This window comes from Gopherus evgoodei, unplaced genomic scaffold (assembly GCF_007399415.2).
Source record: "Gopherus evgoodei ecotype Sinaloan lineage unplaced genomic scaffold, rGopEvg1_v1.p scaffold_35_arrow_ctg1, whole genome shotgun sequence".
Lineage (NCBI taxonomy): Eukaryota > Metazoa > Chordata > Testudines > Testudinidae > Gopherus > Gopherus evgoodei.
This window is the reverse complement of record NW_022060027.1, coordinates 5,553,509-5,571,807: the sequence shown is the minus strand read 5'-3', so window position 1 is coordinate 5,571,807 and position 18,299 is coordinate 5,553,509. Positions and strand designations below refer to the sequence as shown.

The 18,299-nt window shown below is 69.4% G+C and overlaps 3 protein-coding genes across 3 annotated transcripts in view; all 3 read left to right on the top strand.

Annotated features, from left to right (window-relative positions):
* The first annotated feature begins 404 nt into the window (after positions 1-404).
* Positions 405-11,370, top strand: LOC115641723 (protein kinase C and casein kinase substrate in neurons 2 protein-like). The gene is given in 12 exon segments (XM_030545072.1): positions 405-438; positions 2,576-2,643; positions 2,885-2,952; positions 3,196-3,352; positions 4,041-4,276; positions 5,090-5,174; positions 5,177-5,244; positions 6,002-6,177; positions 7,708-7,828; positions 8,619-8,719; positions 9,630-9,724; positions 11,141-11,370. Coding segments are annotated over 10 exon segments (1,212 nt in total). The 5' UTR covers positions 405-438; positions 2,576-2,643; positions 2,885-2,892; the 3' UTR covers positions 11,254-11,370.
* On the top strand, positions 1,405-2,325 carry LOC115641696 (putative protein TPRXL). Its single transcript, XM_030545025.1, has one exon. The coding sequence runs from the start codon at positions 1,405-1,407 to the stop codon at positions 2,323-2,325; it is 921 nt and encodes a 306-aa protein (XP_030400885.1).
* Positions 11,371-13,622: 2,252 nt separating the features above from the next.
* Positions 13,623-18,299, top strand: part of LOC115641695 (cathepsin D-like) — a 5,456-nt gene continuing 779 nt past the window's right edge. Inside the window, 8 exon segments of the mRNA XM_030545024.1 lie at positions 13,623-13,684; positions 14,911-15,047; positions 15,428-15,454; positions 15,457-15,549; positions 16,283-16,401; positions 16,600-16,799; positions 17,261-17,377; positions 18,194-18,297. Of these exon segments, the coding sequence (XP_030400884.1) occupies positions 13,623-13,684; positions 14,911-15,047; positions 15,428-15,454; positions 15,457-15,549; positions 16,283-16,401; positions 16,600-16,799; positions 17,261-17,377; positions 18,194-18,297 (859 nt within the window).

Sequence of the window (18,299 nt, the reverse complement as noted above, 5' to 3'; positions counted from 1 at the left end):
GCAGTGCTCTCAAGCCAGGGACCCCGGCGCTGCAAACTTCCCCACAGCAGTGCCCCGAAGCTGGGGACCCTGGTGCTGTGAGCTTCCCCCCAGCAGTGCCCTCAGGCCAGTGTCCCCAGCACTGCGAGCTTCCCCACAGCAGTGCCCTCAAGCCGGGGACCCCAGCGCTGCGAGCTTCCTCACAGCAGTGCCTCCAGGCGGGGATCTCAGCACTGCGAGTTTCCCCATAGCAGTGCCTCCAGGCGAGGACCCCAGCACTGCTAACTTCCCCACAGCAGTGTCCAGCCAGGCCCTTTGAGCTGTGCAGGGTGCTGAAGGGGTTAACGGCCCATGTGTGTCAGGAGCCCCCAGCCCCCTCCCCCTGAAATCTGACATTCCCTGCCCAGGAATCCTGGAGCCGCAGTGCAGAGAGGGAGAGACACCCAGAGAGGGGAAGGGGTGAGTGAAAGGGAGGGGAAGTGAGCTGGGAGCCCCCCACCAGCGCCGGCCCCCCCAACCATGTTGCCAGTTGACGTGTCCCAGTAGGGAGGAGTGGGGTGTGGGGAAGGACGGGGGGCATTCAGGAGCATTGGAGGGCTGGGAGAAGGGAGTGGGGGAGGAATTGAAGGGGGCTGAGAGGACGGGGTGGGGTGGAGGGGAAGGGAGTAGGGAGATGGGAATTGGGAGTGGGCAGAGGGGGGCTGAGGACAGGGCGGGGGGACTGATGGGTTGGGAGATGCGTCTGCACAGCTGCTGAGAGAGAGGAGGGTTTCCATGGGGTGGAGAGAGGCGGGGGGCAGAGAAGACAAGGGGGAATTGGGGGCACCAGGGTTGGGAGGGAGCAGCCAGGGTGGGGGAGAAACTCACCCATGGCCCTTCCCCGTTGCTGCCCCCACAGGGTGGTGGCAGATCCTCCCCCCCCCACCCCATCTTCCCTTCTGCCATTATTTTCCCTTCTTCCTGGCCCGGGTAAGTGGCTGGAAAATCCAGGCGCAGATGCCAGGAGCCGGGGGAGCGAGGGGGGGGAAGGGCCAGATGGGGGCTGAGGGGAGGGAAGGGGACAGGTCTGGGAAGCCTGTTCTCTGTCCCTACCCCCTCCCCTTAATTTTTTTCCAGTTTCTCACCCTGAGTCAACCCTGGTCCTGGCCGGGGACGGGGGGCAGACACCAGGGAGGGGACACGGAAGAGCAGGGGGCAGATCCCTGGGGGTCCGGAGCAGAGGCCCATGGAGAGGGGGGAGAGTTTCCAGGCAGCCCCAGTCCCGGTCCCCAAGGGCCCAGGTCTCATAGGGACGCCCAAGACACTTGCCCTGCTGCAGGGGGAGCAGCCCCTATGTGGAGCCAGCATCCCCCCCGCCCGCAAAAGAGGGCAAGGCCTATCCCACTAAGGCAGGGACTTGGGTCCCCACATCCGGGCCTGGCTGCCATGGAAGGAGACGCCACGGCGACCCCTAGCAACGCCAGCAAGGCCCTTGGCAGTGTCACTGTAGCCCTGAGCGACACCATGGCGACCCCTAGCAACGCCAGCAAGGCCCTTGGCAGTGTCACTGTAGCCCTGAGCGACACCACGGCGACCCCTAGCAACGCCAGCAAGGCCCTTGGCAGTGTCACTGTAGCCCTGAGCGACACCACGGCGACCCCTAGCAACGCCAGCAAGGCCCTTGGCGGTGTCACGGTAGCCCCGAGCGACGCCACGGCGACCCCTAGCGATGCCAGCAAGGCCCTTGGCGGTGTTAGGGTAGCCCCGAGCGACGCCATGGCGACCCCTAGCAACGCCAGCAAGGCCCTTGGCAGTGTCACTGTAGCCCCGAGCAATGCCACGGCGACCCCTAGCGACGCCAGCAAGGCCCTTGGAGGTGTTACGGTAGCCCCGAGCGATGCCACGGCGACCCCTAGCGACGCCAGCAAGGCCCTTGGAGGTGTTACGGTAGCCCCGAGCGATGCCACGGCGACCCCTAGCGATGCCAGCAAGGCCCTTGGCGGTGTTAGGGTAGCCCCGAGCGACACCACGGCGACCCCTAGCAACGCCAGCAAGGCCCTTGGCGGTGTCATGCTAGCCCCGAACGACACCATGGCGACCCCTAGCAACGCCAGCAAGGCCCTTGGCAGTGTCACTGTAGCCCTGAGCGACACCACGGCGACCCCTAGCGATGCCAGCAAGGCCCTTGGCGGTGTTAGGGTAGCCCCGAGCGACGCCACGGCGACCCCTAGCGACGCCAGCAAGGCCCTTGGCGGTGTCAGGGTAGCCCCGAGCGATGCCACGGCGACCCCTAGCGACGCCAGCAAGGCCCTTGGCAATCGGCAACCCCTAGAGACCCCAGTGCAGCCCTTGGCAATGTCACGGTAGCCCCTAGTTCCCCCGTGGTGACCCCTAGCGAGGTGGGGGAGGCTCCTGGGAAGGCAGGCGATGGTGGAAGCAGGGTGCCCCTGACCCCAGTACCGCCCTGACAACCCCCCCAGTGACAGGCGGGCAGGGGGGGCGACCCGATGCAGGAGCCGCCCCATCGGCCTGCTGGCTGGGCCTGCTCTGTGGCGCGGCTCCATCTTCCCTAACTGCTAACACATGTTGTTCCCTCCGCCGCCCGGCTCCACATCAGCGCCCGACCCCCCCACCCCGCGCTGCAGCCGGGCTCTGTTGGGCCCCAGGCAGCGCCAGCCCCACAAGGTACCGGCCAAGGGGATGCGGGTGCGTGTGGGCCTGGAGCGTGGTCTGGGGGTTTGCTGTGGGGCTGTGGCAGGGCCGTGGGGGGAGAAGGTCATTGTGGGGGTGCTTGGGAAGGGGACACTAGTCTTACTGTGGGGGGGGGCCAGGAGGGAGGTCAGGCTCTGTGGGGGGTCCCTGGATGGCTGGGGAAGGGGCCGTCCGGGTAGATCTCACCCCCCCACCCATTCCCCCCCCCTCGCAGGTTGGACCATGTCAGAGATCTACAGTGAAGTGGCCGGGGACGAGCCCCCCAGCGACAGTTTCTGGATGGTGAGCGGCTGGGGAGGCCACGGGAGGGGGGCTCGGTCCCTGCAGTGGGGTTCTGGGTGGGGCTGGCTCTGCGGCTGAGGGGTGGAGATCGGGGGTCCCAGGGTTTGGGGGGGTCAGCATAGGGGAAGCTTCCACCACCCACACACCACACCCCCCCCGGGGTCGGGGCGACATGGGAGGGGGGGTGAATTGGTGGGGGGGCTCCAGCTGGGTCTGACCCCCCCATGTCTGACCCCCCCCCAGCCGAACCGGTACCAGCGGACGGTGCGGCGGCTGGAGGAGGGGTCCCAGGTCTGCGACCAGCTGGTTGGCTGCTTCCGGGACCGGGCGCGAATCGAGGGCAGCTACGCCCGGCACATGGGGGCCTGGGTACAGAAGTGGCGCCCCCTGGTGGATGCGAGTGAGTCCCCACCCCGTGCCCCCTGCAGCCTGGCACCCCCCACCAAGGCCCCCGTGCCACCCTCCCGTAGCGCAGCACCGCTACCGAGCCCCCCAACCCACCTCCCTGCAGCAGGGCACCCCCTCCCGAGCCCCCTGCCCTGCCCCGCTCCAGCCTGGCACCCCCTACAGAACCCCCACCCTCTGCAGCAGGGCACCCCCTACCGAGCCCCCCACCCCACTCCTCTCCAGCGTGGTGCCCCCTACTGAGCCCCTCGCCCCATCCCCCTTCAGCCTGGCGCCCCCTACGGAGCCCCCCAGCCCCTGCAGCAGGGTACCCCCTCCCGAGCCCCCCACCCCCCCTCCAGCCTGGCGCCCCCTACAGAACCCTCACCCTCTGCAGCAGGGCACCCCCTTCCGAGCCCCCGCCCCACCCCCATCCAGTCTGGCGCCACTCACCCAGCCTCCAACCCACCCCCCTGCAACCCAGCACCCCACACCAAGCCCCCAACCCACCCCCCTGCAGCCTGGCGCCCGCTACAGACCCCCCACCCCCTGCAGCAGGGCACCCCCTCCCGAGCCCCCCACCCCACTCCCCTCCAGCGTGGCGCCCCCTACTGAACCCCACCCCAGCCCCTGCAGCCTGGCACCCCCTACCGAACCCCGCCCCACCCCCTGCAGCCCGGTGCCCCATCTCCACTCTCCCGCAGGCCCCCTGTATGGCTCTGTGCGCCGGGCCTGGCAGGCCTTCCTGGACACCACGGAGCGGCTGAGCCGGCTGCACCGGGACACGCAGCGGGCGCTGGTGGCGGAGGAGCTGGCCCGCCTGCGGGGCTGGCAGCGGGACAACTATCACCGCAAGCTGCTGGGTGGCTTCCGCGAGGCCCGCGAGCTGGAGAGCGGCTTCCGGCGGGCCCAGAAACCCTGGGCCCGCCGCCTGCGCAAGGTGGGTGCTGCCCGGCGGGCCCATTGGTGGCAATGCATGGGGCCAGGGGGTGGGGTGCCATGCTGCGGGGCTGCTGCCCAGCTGGCGGGGCAGGGGGCCACATGGGGGTGATGCATGGGGGCGCATTGGGGGCAGCTGCTTGGGGGGCAGGGGGTGGGGCACCATGCTGCGGGGGTGCTGCCCGGGGGACAGGGCAGGGGGTGGGGGTCCACATGGGGGGTGATGCATGAGGGAAGGAGGTGGGGCGCCATGCTGTGGGGGTGCTGCCCGGCGGGCGGGGCAGGGGGTGGGGGGCCACATGGGGGGCAATGCATGGGGGAAGGAGGTGGAGCACCTCGCTGGGGGGTGCTGCCCAGAGGGCGATGCATGGGGGTGCATTGGGAGCTGCTGCATAGGGGGCAGGGGGTGGGGTGCCACGCTGTGGGGGTGCTGCCTGGGGGGCGGGGCAGGGGGCGGGATATTCCTGGGGGACAACGGATGCGGGCGCATTGGGGGCTGCTGCATGGGGGGCAGGGGATGGGGCGCCACACTGCAGGGGTGCTGCCCGGGGGTGGGGCAGGGGGTGGGGTACTCCTGGGGGGCAGTGCAGGAGGTCACATTGGGGCACAGTGTATGGGGGGTGCATTCAGAGTGGGGGGCGCTGCACAGGGGGTACTGGGTGGAGGTGGCTGGGGAGGGCTATGGGGATCAGGGAGGGTCGTGGGGGGTCACTGGGGTCCACAGGGTGGGAGTCAGCGGGGCTGTGGAGGGTGGGGGCACAGGCCCTGGGGGTCCCAGCCCCAGTTGCAGCCCCTGGTTTCGCCCCTCCCCCAGGTGGAGAAGGCCAAAGCCTCATACCACCGGGCCTGCCGCAAGGAACACGCGGCCGCGGGGCGGGAGCAGCTGGCCCCGGGGGGGCCCCCCTGGCCCCCGACCGCCAGCGCGCCCTGCGGGAGGAACGCCAGCGCCACACGCTGGAGACACACAAGGTGAGCGCGCCCGGCTGCAGACCCCTCTCCCCGGCACCGGATCCAGCCTTGGGCAGCCTCAGGGAGGCCCCCGAACGTGGGTCGGACCCCCAGAGGTCCCGCTCTTCCACCAGGGTCAGCCCCACGGCTTCCCCCCACCAGCCACAGACTCCCTGAGAGAGCCCTGTACCCCTCGGGGGGCAGCCTGCCCCCTCCTGTGCCGCCCAGCCGGGACGCTCCTTGGGTAGCAGAGCGGGGAGTTACCCCCCTGGCCGCTCTGGTGCCCCGGAGCCTGGCCCAGCGGTGAGACCCTGGTTCCCGCTTGACATCTGGCCCAGCTGAGGTGCGCCAGCCCCCCCCCCCCATCCTTTGCTTCCTGGCTGCTCAGATCTGGCCGGCCACCCCTCCACGGCCGTTAGTTGCCAGGTAGCCAATGTCCAGGTGATTGGGTCTCCAGGGCCAGGCCCCAGACACCAGGCGCAGGTCACAGATGCATCTCTGGGCCTCTGCAGGGAGTAACCAGCCCTGCACCACCCGCAGGGCACAGTGCAACACATAGGGGAAACTGAGGCACCCGCCGTGTGCCTCCAGCTGATTGCAGAAAATTCCCACGCCTGGTTAATGAACCCCCCCCGCCCTCCTCGTTTGTCCAGACTGCTGGGCTGCCCCACCCCGCCCGCCCCGCCTGGGCACAGAGCCTCCCGTGCTGAACGGGTCCCGGGGAGCCCCGTTCTTCTCCCCCGCCCCCGGTGCTCCCCCTGACGCCCCTGCCCACCAGGAGCGGCAGCACTACGAGCAGGCCCTGGCGGAGCTGACCCGGGCCAGCCCGCGCTACATGGAGGAGATGGAGTCGGTCTTCGAGCAGGGCCAAGAGTTCGAGCAGAGACGCATCGAGTTCCTCAAGGAGGCCTTGGCGGCTCTGCAGCGCCGGCTGGACCCCACCGCCCACCCCGGGTAAGAGAGACCCCTCCCCCTGCCGGCTGGACCCCACCGCCCACCCCGGGTAAGAGAGACCCATCCCCCTGCCGGCTGGACCCCCCTGCCCACCCCCGGTAAGAGAGACCCATCCCCCTGCCGGCTGGACCCCCCTGCCCACCCCCGGTAAGAGAGACCCATCCCCCTGCCGGCTGGACCCCCCCCCCCGCCCACCCCGGGTAAGAGAGACCCCTGCCCCTGCCGGCTGAACCCCCCTGCCCACCCCCGGTAAGAGAGACCCATCCCCCTGCCGGCTGGACCCCCCTGCCCACCCCCGGTAAGAGAGACCCATCCCCCTGCCGGCGGGACCCCCCCCCCGCCCACCCCGGGTAAGAGAGACCCCTGCCCCTGCCGGCTGAACCCCCCTGCCCACCCCCGGTAAGAGAGACCCATCCCCCTGCCGGCTGGACCCCCCCCCCGCCTACCCCAGGTAAGAGAGACCCATCCCCCTGCCGGCTGGACCCCCCCCCCCCACCCCGGGTAAGAGAGACCCCTCCCCCTGCCGGCTGGACCCCCCCGCCCACCCCGGGTAAGAGAGACCCCTCCCCCTGCCGGCTGGACCCCCCTGCCCACCCCGGGTAAGAGAGACCCCTCCTCCCGCCGGCTGGACCCCCCCGCCCACCCCGGGTAAGAGAGACCCATCCCCCTGCCGGCTGGACCCCCCTGCCCCACCCCGGGTAAGAGACCCCTCCCCCACCGGCAGGAGTCCCCACCCACACCGGGTAAGAGAGACCCCTGCCCCTGCCGGCTGAACCCCCCTGCCCACCCCGGGTAAGAGAGACCCCTCCCCCTGCCGGCTGGACCCCCCCCCCCCGGGTAAGAGAGACCCCTCCCCCTGCCGGCTGGACCCCCCTGCCCACCCCGGGTAAGAGAGACCCATCCCCCTGCCGGCTGGACCCCCCCCCCGCCCACCCCCGGGTAAGAGACCCCTCCCCCACCGGCAGGAGTCCCCACCCACACCGGGTAAGAGAGACCCCTGCCCCTGCTGGCTGAACCCCCCTGCCCACCCCCGGTAAGAGAGACCCATCCCCCTGCCGGCTGGACCCCCCCCCCACCCCGGGTAAGAGACCCCTCCTCCTGCTGGTTGGACACCTCACCCATCCTGGGTAAGAGAGAGACCCCTGCCCCCACTGACTGGGTCCCACCACCCACCCCAGGTAAGAGAGACCCCTCCCCCTGCTGGCTGAACCCCACCGCCCCCCCCGGGTAAGAGAGACTCCTCCCCCACCGGCAGGACCCCCCCCCGGCTAAAGAGATCCCTCCCCCCACCAGCTGGAGCCCCCCCCGAGTAAGAGAGATTCCCCCCCCCATCAGCTGGACCCCCCCGCCCAACCCAGGTAAGAGAGATACTCCTCCCCCACTGGCTGGACCCCCCGCCCACCCCGGGCCAGGCATGGGAGTGCAGGGGAGGAGTCGGGGGGATGGAGGAGGCTGGGTTGGGGGGCTGTTGGACTCAGACAAACCCCCCCCCGTTGGGGGAGCTGATGCCTCCCTTCCCCCCTCCCGCAGGGTGCAGGCTGCGCAGACCCAGCTCCGCCAGGCCATCAGCGACATCAGCGCCCGCCAGGACCTGGACTGGTGGCGCCGCCAGCGCGGGCCCGGCATGGCCATGGCATGGCCCGAGTTCGAGGTGAGACCCCCTGTGACAGAGTCACCGGGGCGATGCCGTAGGAAGCCAGGCAGGACTCGGGGGGCCCCCTCTCTGTGAGCAGACTGGCCCCGGGCAAGACGCTCACGCGGCTTCCACCTTCCTGGGTCTGACCCCGGAGCATCCAGCATCCCCGTCCCCCCGTGTGCTTCCCGCAGCGAGTGTGTCGGGGGGTCCTGGGGGAGCCAGAGGGCCCTGCCCCCCCACTCCGCAGTCAGACGTGACTCTCAGCCGGCCGGTAACAGAACCGCCAGGATCACAGCGTAGGGCAGAGCTCGTTAGCACAGAAATCAGTGAGTCCATCTTGGGGGTCGGGGAGCCCAGAGCCAGGGCTCAGCCCCTCCCCCTGCCCCCCAAACCCACCGAGACGGACTCGCTTCCAGCTGCCTGGCCCCTGCCCCTCCTCTGGCCTTTGTCTCGCTTCCTGGGCACAGAGTCACCGGGCGCAGCCCCCTGAGGTGACGAAGGGGCGGCCATGCAGGCAGCTGGAGCAGCCCCCGCAAAAGTCACACCCCAATATCCCCGCCACCTAGACATTGGTGCAGCACCCAGGGAAACTGAGGCACACACCGCATCCATGCAAAACAGCAGGACACACAGGACACAACAAGGGAAAATCCCGACTTCATCACCCCCACCCCCACTGCAGCCCTCTGGGAGCCCAGCTCGGCAGATCCAGCTCTGGCCCATCTACATGGGACCCCCCAGAGCTCCCCCCACCCCCCAAGCAAGTATGGATCTGGCTGGGAGCCCCCCATTTCCACCCCCACAGGCATGGAGCCCAGAGTGGGAGCAACCAAGCCCCAAGGCGCCACCACCGGGGCAGGAGGAGGAGAAAGTGCCACTGCAGAGCATCCGGCTGGCCCCGGGCAGGTGAGCGGAGGGGCTGCAGGTGGGGGGGCAGGTGAGCAGGGCAGGGAGGCAAGCGAGCGAGAGAGGCAGGCCAAGGGGCAAGTGAGCAGGGTCGGGGGGACAGGTGAGCGGGGCAGGGCGCCAGGCTGGGGGGCAGGTGAGCAGGGTGGGGCAACAGGCAGGGGGGACAGGTGAGCAGGGGGAACAGGTGAGCAGGGCAGGGGGGCAGGTGAGCAGGGTGTGGGGGGGTGGGAGGCAGATGAGCAGGGTGGGGCGCCAGGCAGGGGGACAGGTGAGCAGGGACAGGTGAGCAGGGTGGGGCAGCAGGCAGGGGGACAGGTGAGCAGGGCAGGGGGGCAGGTGAGCAGGGGGGGCAGGCAGGGGGACAGGTGAGCAGGGACAGGTGAGCAGGGTGGGGTGCCAGGTGGGGGGGCAGGTGAACAGGGTGGGGGGGCAGGCGGGCGAGGGGAGCCAGGGGGACCCTGCCCCATTTGCTGCCCACAGCCCCCTTGGGATAGTGACAACCTGATAACATTTCAGCCCCCAGGACACCTACGATGACCCCCCAGCCCCCCTTCCCCCCGCCCGGGAGACCCTAAAATAACAACACACCAACCTCTCGGCAAACCCTGCCCTCCTCCCAGCAGGGCCGCCCAGAGGATTCAGGGGGCCTGGGGCAAAGCACTTTCGGGGGCCCCTTCCATAAAAAAAAGTTGCAATACTATAAATACTATATTCTAGTGGGGGCCCCTGCGGGGGGCGGGGTAAATTGCCCCACTTGCTCCCCCCGGGCGGCCCTGCCTCCCAGCCTGCACGGTGCAGCCCCCGCTTGGGAGGGAGTGGGGGGGCCCTTGGGGTTTGGGGGGGCAGGCGGGTGTGGAGGTGTCCCCCAGGAGCTCCACCCCATCTCACCGCCTCCCCTGCCCCGCAGTGCGGCCGAGGTGCCGGCGCCGGTTCTGGGCCAGCGGGTTCGGGCCATTTACGACTACGCCGGGCAGGAGCCGGACGAGCTGAGCTTCACCGCAGGTGAGTGACCCCCGGGGGGGCCCTGAGCCCCCCAGCCCATCCCCCGGCTGGGCCCTGCCACCCTGCTCCCCCACACCCCCAGCCCATCCCCTGGCTGGGCCCTGCCCCCCTGAGCCCCCCAGCCCATCCCCCGGCTGGGCCATGCCGCCCTGCTTCCCCACACCCCCAGCCCATCCCCTGGCTGAGCCCTGCCCTCCTGAGCCCCCCAACCCATCCCCTGGCTGGGCCCTGCCCCCCTGAGCCCCCCAGCCCATCCCCTGGCTGGGCCATGCCGCCCTGCTCCCCCACACCCCCAGCCCGTCCCCCGGCTGGGCCCTGCCAACCTGCTCCCCCCACACCCCCAGCCCGTCCCCCGGCTGGGCCCTGCCACCCTGCTCCCCCACACCCCCAGCCCATCCCCTGGCTGGGCCCTGCCCCCCTGAGCCCCCCAGCCCATCCCCCGGCTGGGCCCTGCCGCCCTGCTCCCCCACACCCCCAGCCCATCCCCTGGCTGAGCCCTGCCCTCCTGAGCCCCCCAACCCATCCCCTGGCTGGGCCCTGCCCCCCTGAGCCCCCCAGCCCATCCCCCGGCTGGGCCATGCCGCCCTGCTCCCCCACACCCCCAGCCCATCCCCTGGCTGAGCCCTGCCCCCTGAGCCCCCCAGCCCATCCCCTGGCTGGGCCATGCCGCCCTGCTCCCCCACACCCCCAGCCCACCCCTGGCTGAGCCCTGCCCTCCTGAGCCCCCCAGCCCATCCCCTGGCTGGGCCCTGCCGCCCTGCTCCCCCACACCCCCAGCCCATCCCCTGGCTGAGCCCTGCCCTCCTGAGCCCCCCAACCCATCCCCTGGCTGGGCCTTGCCCCCCCAATTCCCCCAGCCCATCCCCCAGCTCGGCCCTGCGCCCTCTAGCCCCATAGCCTATCCCCCGCTTGGGCCCTGCCCCCTGCCCCCCCCCGAGTCCCCCAGCTCATCCCCCGGCTGGGTCCTGCCACCGCTGAGCCTTCCTGCCCCTCCCAGCCCATCCCCCGGTTGGATCCTGACCCCCCCCCCCGGGACTCCCACACCGAGCCCTTCCCCTGACACAGCCCACCCCCACCCCACATACCCCCCTCCCCCAACAGACCTCATCCCCCCTGAATGAACCCCCAACCATGCTCCACTGTCCATCTGCTGACAGATCCAAGACACCCCCCCGCTGGACCCCCCCACACACACATACCCCACTCCCCCACAGACCCCACTCCGCACTGCCCCCAATGGATCCCCCTACCCCCCATGGACCCCATGCCCCTTAACGGATCCCGACCCCACTGAGCCCATCCCCCGACAGACCCCTCCCCTGATGGACCCAAACCCCACTGACTACCCCCGACCTCACCCCCCCGAACAGCCCCAATGAGCCCCCCCATCCCCTAACACGCTGCCTGTCCTTGCAGGGGAGGAGCTGACGAAGCTGGAGGAGCAGGACCCCCAGGGCTGGTGCAAGGGGGTGACGGATGGGGGGCGTGTGGGGCTGTACCCCGCCAACTACGTGCAGCCAGTGCCCTGACCTCGGAGCCCCTCTCTGTGGGGGGCTGCACCCCGCCACCCCCCGTCAGCTGCGGCAGGGATGAGAAGGGGGGACCCTACCCAGCCCCCCCAACAGCCAGTCCCCCATTTCCCCAAGTGGCCCCCAATCCACAGGCCCATCTGCCCGGGGGGCTGTTGGGGGAGAGATCTCAGGGAGCCCTGATAGCAAGTGACCCACCCTCCCACCCCCAGGCCCCATTTATGATTTCCCCCCCAGGTCCCCCGTGTCTGGGGCACCCCCGGCTCCTACAGAAACAACAATAAATTCTTAACCCCCCCCCCAGAGTCTGAGTCCATCCCTGACATGCAACACCCCCTCCCCGGACCCCCTACTCCCCAATGCGCCTCACTGCAGGGGCACCAGCAGAGCGGGGGGGGCAGGACTGGGCTAGCAGGGGGCTACAGGTCGGGAGTGAGGGGCAGACGGATGTGGGGGGCAGTAGAGGGGGTAGGATAGATGGGCCAAGGGGGGCTATACGGACGGTTATTGTGCAGGTTGGGGGGCTTCAGGGAGGGGGCAGGGAGGGTTATGGGCTGTGGGGAAGGGGGAAGGGGACAGGTATGGGGCTCTAAGGAGCATTATGGGGCAGTGGGGGAGGGGGAAGGTTATGGTTCAGATTGGGGGGCTGTGGAGAGGGCTGTGGGGAAGGGGGAAGGGTTGTGGAGCTGTGGGGAGGGCTATGGTGCAGGGAGGGGGCTGTGGGGAGGGTTATGGTGCAGGCTGTGGGGAGGGCTATGGGGCAGTGAGAGGGGAGGTCTATGGGGCTATGGGGTGGGGAGGGTTATGGTGCAGGCTGTGGGGAGGGCTATGGGGCAGTGAGGGGGGAGGTCTATGGGGCTGTGGGGATGGGGAGGGCTATGGTGCAGGCTGTGGGGAGGGCTATGGGGCAGTGAGAGGGGAGGTCTATGGGGCTGTGGGGGTGGGGAGGGTTATGGTGCAGGCTGTGGGGAGGGCTATGGGGCAGTGAGAGGGGAGGTCTATGGGGCTATGGGGTGGGGAGTGTTATCGTACAGGCTGTGGGCTGTGAGGAGGGCTATGGGGCAGTGGGAGGAGGTCTATGGGGCTATGGGGTGGGGAGGGTTATGGTGCAGGCTGTGGGGAGGGCTATGGGGCAGTGAGGGGGAGGTCTGTAGGGCTGTAGGGCTGGGGAGGGTTATGGTGCAGGCTGTGGGGAGGGCTATGGGGCAGTGAGAGGGGAGGTCTATGGGGCTGTGGGGGTGGGGAGGGTTATGGTGCATGCTGTGGGGAGGGCTATGGGCAGTGGGGGGGAGGTCTATGGGGCTGTGGGGTGGGGAGGGTTATGGTGCAGCCTGTGGGCTGTGGGGAGGGCTGTGGGGCAGTGAGGGGGGCGGTCTATGGGGCTGTGGGGGTGGGGAGGGTTATGGTGCAGGCTGTGGGGAGGGCTATGGGGCAGTGGATGGGGAGGTCTGTAGGGCTGTGGGGGTGGGGAGGGTTATGGTGCAGGCTGTGGGGAGGGCTATGGGGCAGTGAGAGGGGAGGTCTATGGATCTGTGGGGGTGGGGAGTGTTGTGGTGCAGGCTGTGGGCTGTGGGGAGGGCTGTGGGGCAGTGAGAGGGGAAGTCTATGGGGCTGTGGGGGTGGGGAGGGTTATGGTGCAGGCTGTGGGGAGGTCTATGGGGCAGTGGGGAGGAGGTCTATGGGGCTGTGGGGTGGGGAGGGTTATGGTGCAGCCTGTGGGCTGTGGGGAGGGCTGTGGGGCAGTGAGGGGGGCGGTCTATGAGGCTATGGGGTGGGGAGGGTTATGGTGCAGGCTGTGGGGAGAGCTATGGGGCAGTGAGTGGGAGATCTATGGGGCTGTGGGGTGGGGAGGGTTATGGTGCAGGCTGTGGGGAGGGCTGTGGAGCAGTGAGAGGGGAGGTCTGTGGGGCTGTGGGGGTGGGGAGGGTTATGGTGCAGGCTGTGGGGAGAGCTATGGGGCAGTGAGGGGGGAGGTCTATGGGGCTGTGGGGGTGGGGAGGGTTATGGTGCAGGCTGGGGGCTCTGGGGAGGGCTGTGGGTCTATGGAGCTGTGGGGAAGGGGGCAGGGTTTGAGGGGGGCCGAGAGGCAGGAGCCCCCCCCCCCGATCCCCACCCCCCTAGCCCAGCGCCCAGCTCCCGCCCCCAGCCAGGCCGTGGGGTGCCCCAGTGACACCCCACCCACGGCTGCCTTGCTGGCAGAGCCAGGACCAATGGGGTGCTGCACCCCGGGAGGCCTGGGCCAATCTGAGCCTGAGCCCCAGGGGCTCCCGCCAATCAGGCGCTGCACCCCAGGTGACCCAGCCAGTGGGAGGAGGCGGCTCCCAGGCCTGGGGACAGACGGTCTGACAGCCGCTGCCGTACCGGACGTGATGGGGGCCCCAGGCTGGGCCACCCTCCTGCTGCTGGCGCTCGGCACCCAGGCACTGATCCGGTGAGAGCCCCGGACGCCTGGGTCCTGTCTGGGAGGAGAGTGGGGTCTAGTGGTTGGGGGGGGGCTGGAAGCCAGGACTCCTGGGTTCTCTCCCTGGCTCTGGGAGGGGAGTGGGGGCGAGGGTTAGAGCAGGGGGGTTGGGAGCCAGGACTCCTGGGTTCTCCTCCCTGGCTCTGGGAGGGGAGTGGGGACTAGTGGTTAGAGGGGAGGGTCTGGAAGCCAGGAATCCTGGATTCCCTCCTGGCTCTGGGAGGGGAGTGGGGTCTAGTGGTTAGGGCAGGGGGGTTGGGAGCCAGGACTCCTGGGTTCTTTCCTGGGCTCTGGGAGGGGAGTGGGGTCTAGTGGTCGGAGCTGGGAGGCTGGGAGCCAGGAACTCCTGGGTTCTCTCTGGCTCTGGGAGGGTGTGGGGACTAGTGGTTAGAGGGGAAGGGTCTGGAAGCCAGGAATCCTGGATTCCCTCCTGGCTCTGGGAGGGGATTGGGGTCTAATGGTTAGAGCAGGGGGGTGCTGGTAGCCAGGACCTTCCTGGGTTCTCTCCATGGCTCTGGGAAGGGAGTGGTGTCTAGTGGCTAGAGCAGGGGGGTGCTGGGAGCCAGGACTCCTGGGTTCTCTCCATGGCTCTGGGAAGGAGTCTAATGGTTAGAACTGGTGGCTGGGAACTAGGACACCTGGGTTCTCTCCCCGCTGAGGGAGGGGGCGAGCGGGGTCATGGCTGGGATGACGCAGGTGCCAGCGTGGGCAAGGGGCTGCCTGGCACAGCAGATCAAAGGCTCCAGGTGCCCCACACGCTATGGGGATTTCTGAGCTTGGCTCCACCCAGCCAGTCCCCCGACCAGTCCAGCCAGTTCCAGGCCCTTGTGTGGGACTGGTATTTCCGCTGCTCCTATCTGGCCCCAGGGCGGGGACTTGCTGGCTTAGGGGGGCAGGGAAGGGGGTCCAGGGCCTGTCCCCTCCGGGGGGCACCAGGTCCCATCCGGCCCCAGGGCAGGGAATGGGGCCCGGGGCCTGTCCCCTCCGGGGGGCACCAGGTCCCACCCAGCCCCGGGGCAGGGACTGGCTGGCTCAGGGGGGCTGGGAATGGGGCCTGGGGCCTGTCCCCTCTAGGGGGCGCTGGCTCCCACCCAGCCCCGGGGCAGGGACTGGCTGGCTGGCTCAGGAGGGTAGGGGAGGTCCCTGGGGGGGGGGTCCCGTGGTTTCTCTGCACTGACCCCCCCTCCCTCCGGCAGGATCCCCCTGCGGAAGTTCCCTTCGGTCCGGAGCAGGTTCCGCGGGCCGGGGCTCCCCATTGCCAACCTGGGGGCTGGCAGGGGGCCCCACAGCCGCTCAGCTGGCCCCCAGCGTCTGCACAATTACATGGACGTGAGTGACCTCATGGGGCTGCTCAGCCTGGGGGGACTGCGCTGAAGGGGAGCAGGGAGAGGATGTGGGGGGCAGGGGGCTGTGCTGGGGGGTGATTTGGGGGGAAGAGGCTGATGCTGGGGGAGGTTTTGGAGGCTGGGAGGAGTCTTGGGGCAGGAGACGGCACTGGGGGACTGGGAGTGGGCGGGGGGCTCTGGGGGGCAGGGGATGGCACTGGGGGAATGGTAGGGGGCCGGGGCTCTGCGGGGCTGGAGGGGAGGGAGAGAGCAGGGGCTCTATGGGGCCAGAGCTGGGGGGGCCGGGGATGGCACCTGGGGGGATGGGAGTGGGTGGGGGTGCTGGGGGGCCAGGCTGGCTGCTGACCCTCGACGCTGACCCCCCCAGGCCAGTACTATGGGGAGATCGGGATCGGACGCCCCCCCAGCAGTTCAGCGTCGTCTTCGACACCGGCTCGTCCGACCTGTGGGTGCCTTCGGCCGGCTGCTGCCTCCTGCACCTGGCGTGCTGTGAGTGGGGGGGCTGGGGGGTGTCCGTCTGTCCCCCCTCTCCCCAGGGGTGCTCTGTCGGTGGGGCTGTGTCCGTCGGTCCTGGCCCCCCTCTCTCCTCCGGGGTGCACGGGGGGCTGTGTCGGGGGGGGGCTGTGTCTGTCTCTCCTGACCCCCCTCTCCCTCCAGGGGTGCACGAGGAGGCTCTGTTGGGGGGGGTTGTGTCCATCTGTCCCGTCCCCCTTCTCCCCTCAGTGTGCATGGGGGGCTTTGTCGGGGGGGGCTGTGTCTCTCTCTCCTGACCCCTCTCTCTCCTCAGGGGTGCAGGGAGGCCTCTGTCAGGGGGGCTGTCTGTACCTCCTGACCCCCCCTATTCCCCCAGGGGTGCAGGGAGGGCTCTGTCAGGGGGGCTGTCTGTCTCTCCTGACCCCCCCTATCTCCCCAGGGGTGCACAGAGGGCTCTGTCAGGGGGGCTGTCTGTCTCTCCTGACCCCCCCTCTCCCCCCAGGGGTGCAGGGAGGCCTCTGTCAGGGGCTGTCTGTCTCTCCTGACCCCCCCTCTCCCCCCAGGGGTGCAGGGAGGCCTCTGTCAGGGGCTGTCTGTCTTTCCTGACCCCCCCTCTCCCCCCAGGGGTGCAGGGAGGCCTCTGTCAGGGGGGCTGTCTGTCTCTCCTGACCCCCCCTCTCTCCTCAGGGGTGCACAGAGGGCTCTGTCAGGGGCTGTCTGTCTCTCCTGACCCCCCCTCTCCCCCCAGGGGTGCACACTCGCTACCACTCGCTCTTCTCCTGCACCCACAAACGCAACCACACCAAGTTCTCCATCCACTATGGGACCGGCAGCCTGAACGGTTTCCTCAGCCAGGACACAATCACCGTGAGTGAGGGCCCGGACGCCGGGGTTCTCTCCGTGGCTCAGGGAGGGCAGTGGGGTCCAGTGGTTGGAGCAGGGGGGGTTGGGAACCAGGACACCTGGGTTCTCTCTCCGGCTCGGGTAGGGCAGTGGGGTCCAGTGGTTGCGGGGGGAGGGGCCAGGAGCCAGGACTCCTGGGTTCCAGCCCAGCTCTGCTCCCAGGTGTCCAACCTGACGGTGGAGAACCAGACGTTCGCTGAAGCCATGGACCTGCCGGGGCTGGTGTTCGTGGCAGCCAAGTTCGACGGGATCCTGGGGATGGGGTACCCCAGCCTCTCGGTGCGCGGGGTCACCCCCGTCTTCGACAACATGATGGCGCAGGGGCTGCTGGACCAGAACGTCTTCTCCTTCCACCTCCGCAGGTCAGAGCCCCCGGACCCCGAGTCCCTCAGTGCCCTTTGGCCCCAGAGCCCCCCAGCGCCAGGACCCGAGTCTCTCAGTGCCCTTCGACCCCAGAGCCCCCAGCACCTGGACCCCTGAGCTCCCCAGCACCCAGACCCCTGAGCCCCCGGCACCTGGACCCCGAGTCCCTCAGTGCCCTTTGGCCCCAGAGCCCCCCAGCGCCCAGACCCCTGAGTCTCTCAGTGCCCTTCGACCCCAGAGCCCTCAGCACCTGGACCCCTGAGCTCCCCAGCACCCAGACCCCTGAGCCCCCGGCACCTGGACCCCGAGTCCCTCAGTGCCCTTTGGCCCCAGAGCCCCCCAGTGCCCGGACCCCTGAGCCCCTCGGTGTCCTCAGATCCCCGGCACCTGGACCCCAAAGCCCCCCAGCACCCAAGATCTCCTGGCCCAGCCCCCCAGCTCTCTCTTATCCCGGTTGCAGGGGCTCGGCGGACGGGGGCGAGCTGCTGCTGGGGGGCACGGACCCGGAGCTGCATGAGGGGGAGCTGCATTATGTGCCCGTGTCCCGCAAAGCCTACTGGCAGGTCAAGGTGGACAGGTGAGTACCCCCCGGACCCCCCTAAAGCCTCTGGAGCCCCCCCGAACTTCCCAAATGTCCCCAACTATCTGGGCTCCCTGGGACCCCTCCCAGTCCTCAGTCCTTGGACCCCCTGAACCCCCAGACCTCCATCTGATTCCCAGAACCCACCCACACCCAGACCTCCCCAACCCCAGGATCTCCCTTACCCCCCCCCCAGATTCCCAATATCCCCAAGCCTCTGGATTCTCCCTGACCCCCTGGGTCCCCACCTGACCCCCAGATTCCCCCTGGACCTCCCCAACCCTCTGCACCCCCCAGAACTGCCCCATGAGCCCTTGGACCCCCCCCCCACAAGCCTCTGGACCCTCCTCAACCACCTGGACCCCCACCTGACTCCCAGAACCCCCCAGGGTCCCCCAATTCCTCAGGACCCCCACCCAACCCCCAGATCCCCTGGACACCCCCCCCACCCAGCCCTCAGTACAGCCCTGGACCCCTATCTGACCCCCAGGCCCCTTGACCTCCAACCAACAGACAGCTCTCCTGCCCCCCCCCAATGCCCCCAACCTCCCAGAATTTCTCCTGGACCCCTCTGGACCCCCATAGATCTCCACCCGACCCCCCTGGGACGCCTGATCCCAAAGTCCCCCTGGCCCCCCAAACCACTCTCAGCCCCCCAAACCACCCGTGTTCAGTCCCAAAAACCAGGCCTGGACCCTCACACTCAACCCCCCAAAGCCCAGCCTGGAACCCCCATCTGGCCCCTAAATCCCTCCCCACCCCCTGTCCCCCATCCTCCCCTTGACCCCCCCTCCCGGCCTCCCCTCTCCACAGGATCCGGGTGAAGAAGGCCCAGGGGGAGCACCAGTGCAAGGGGCTGTCTCTCTGCCGGGGGGGCTGCCAGGCCATTGTGGACACAGGCACCTCCCTCATCGCGGGC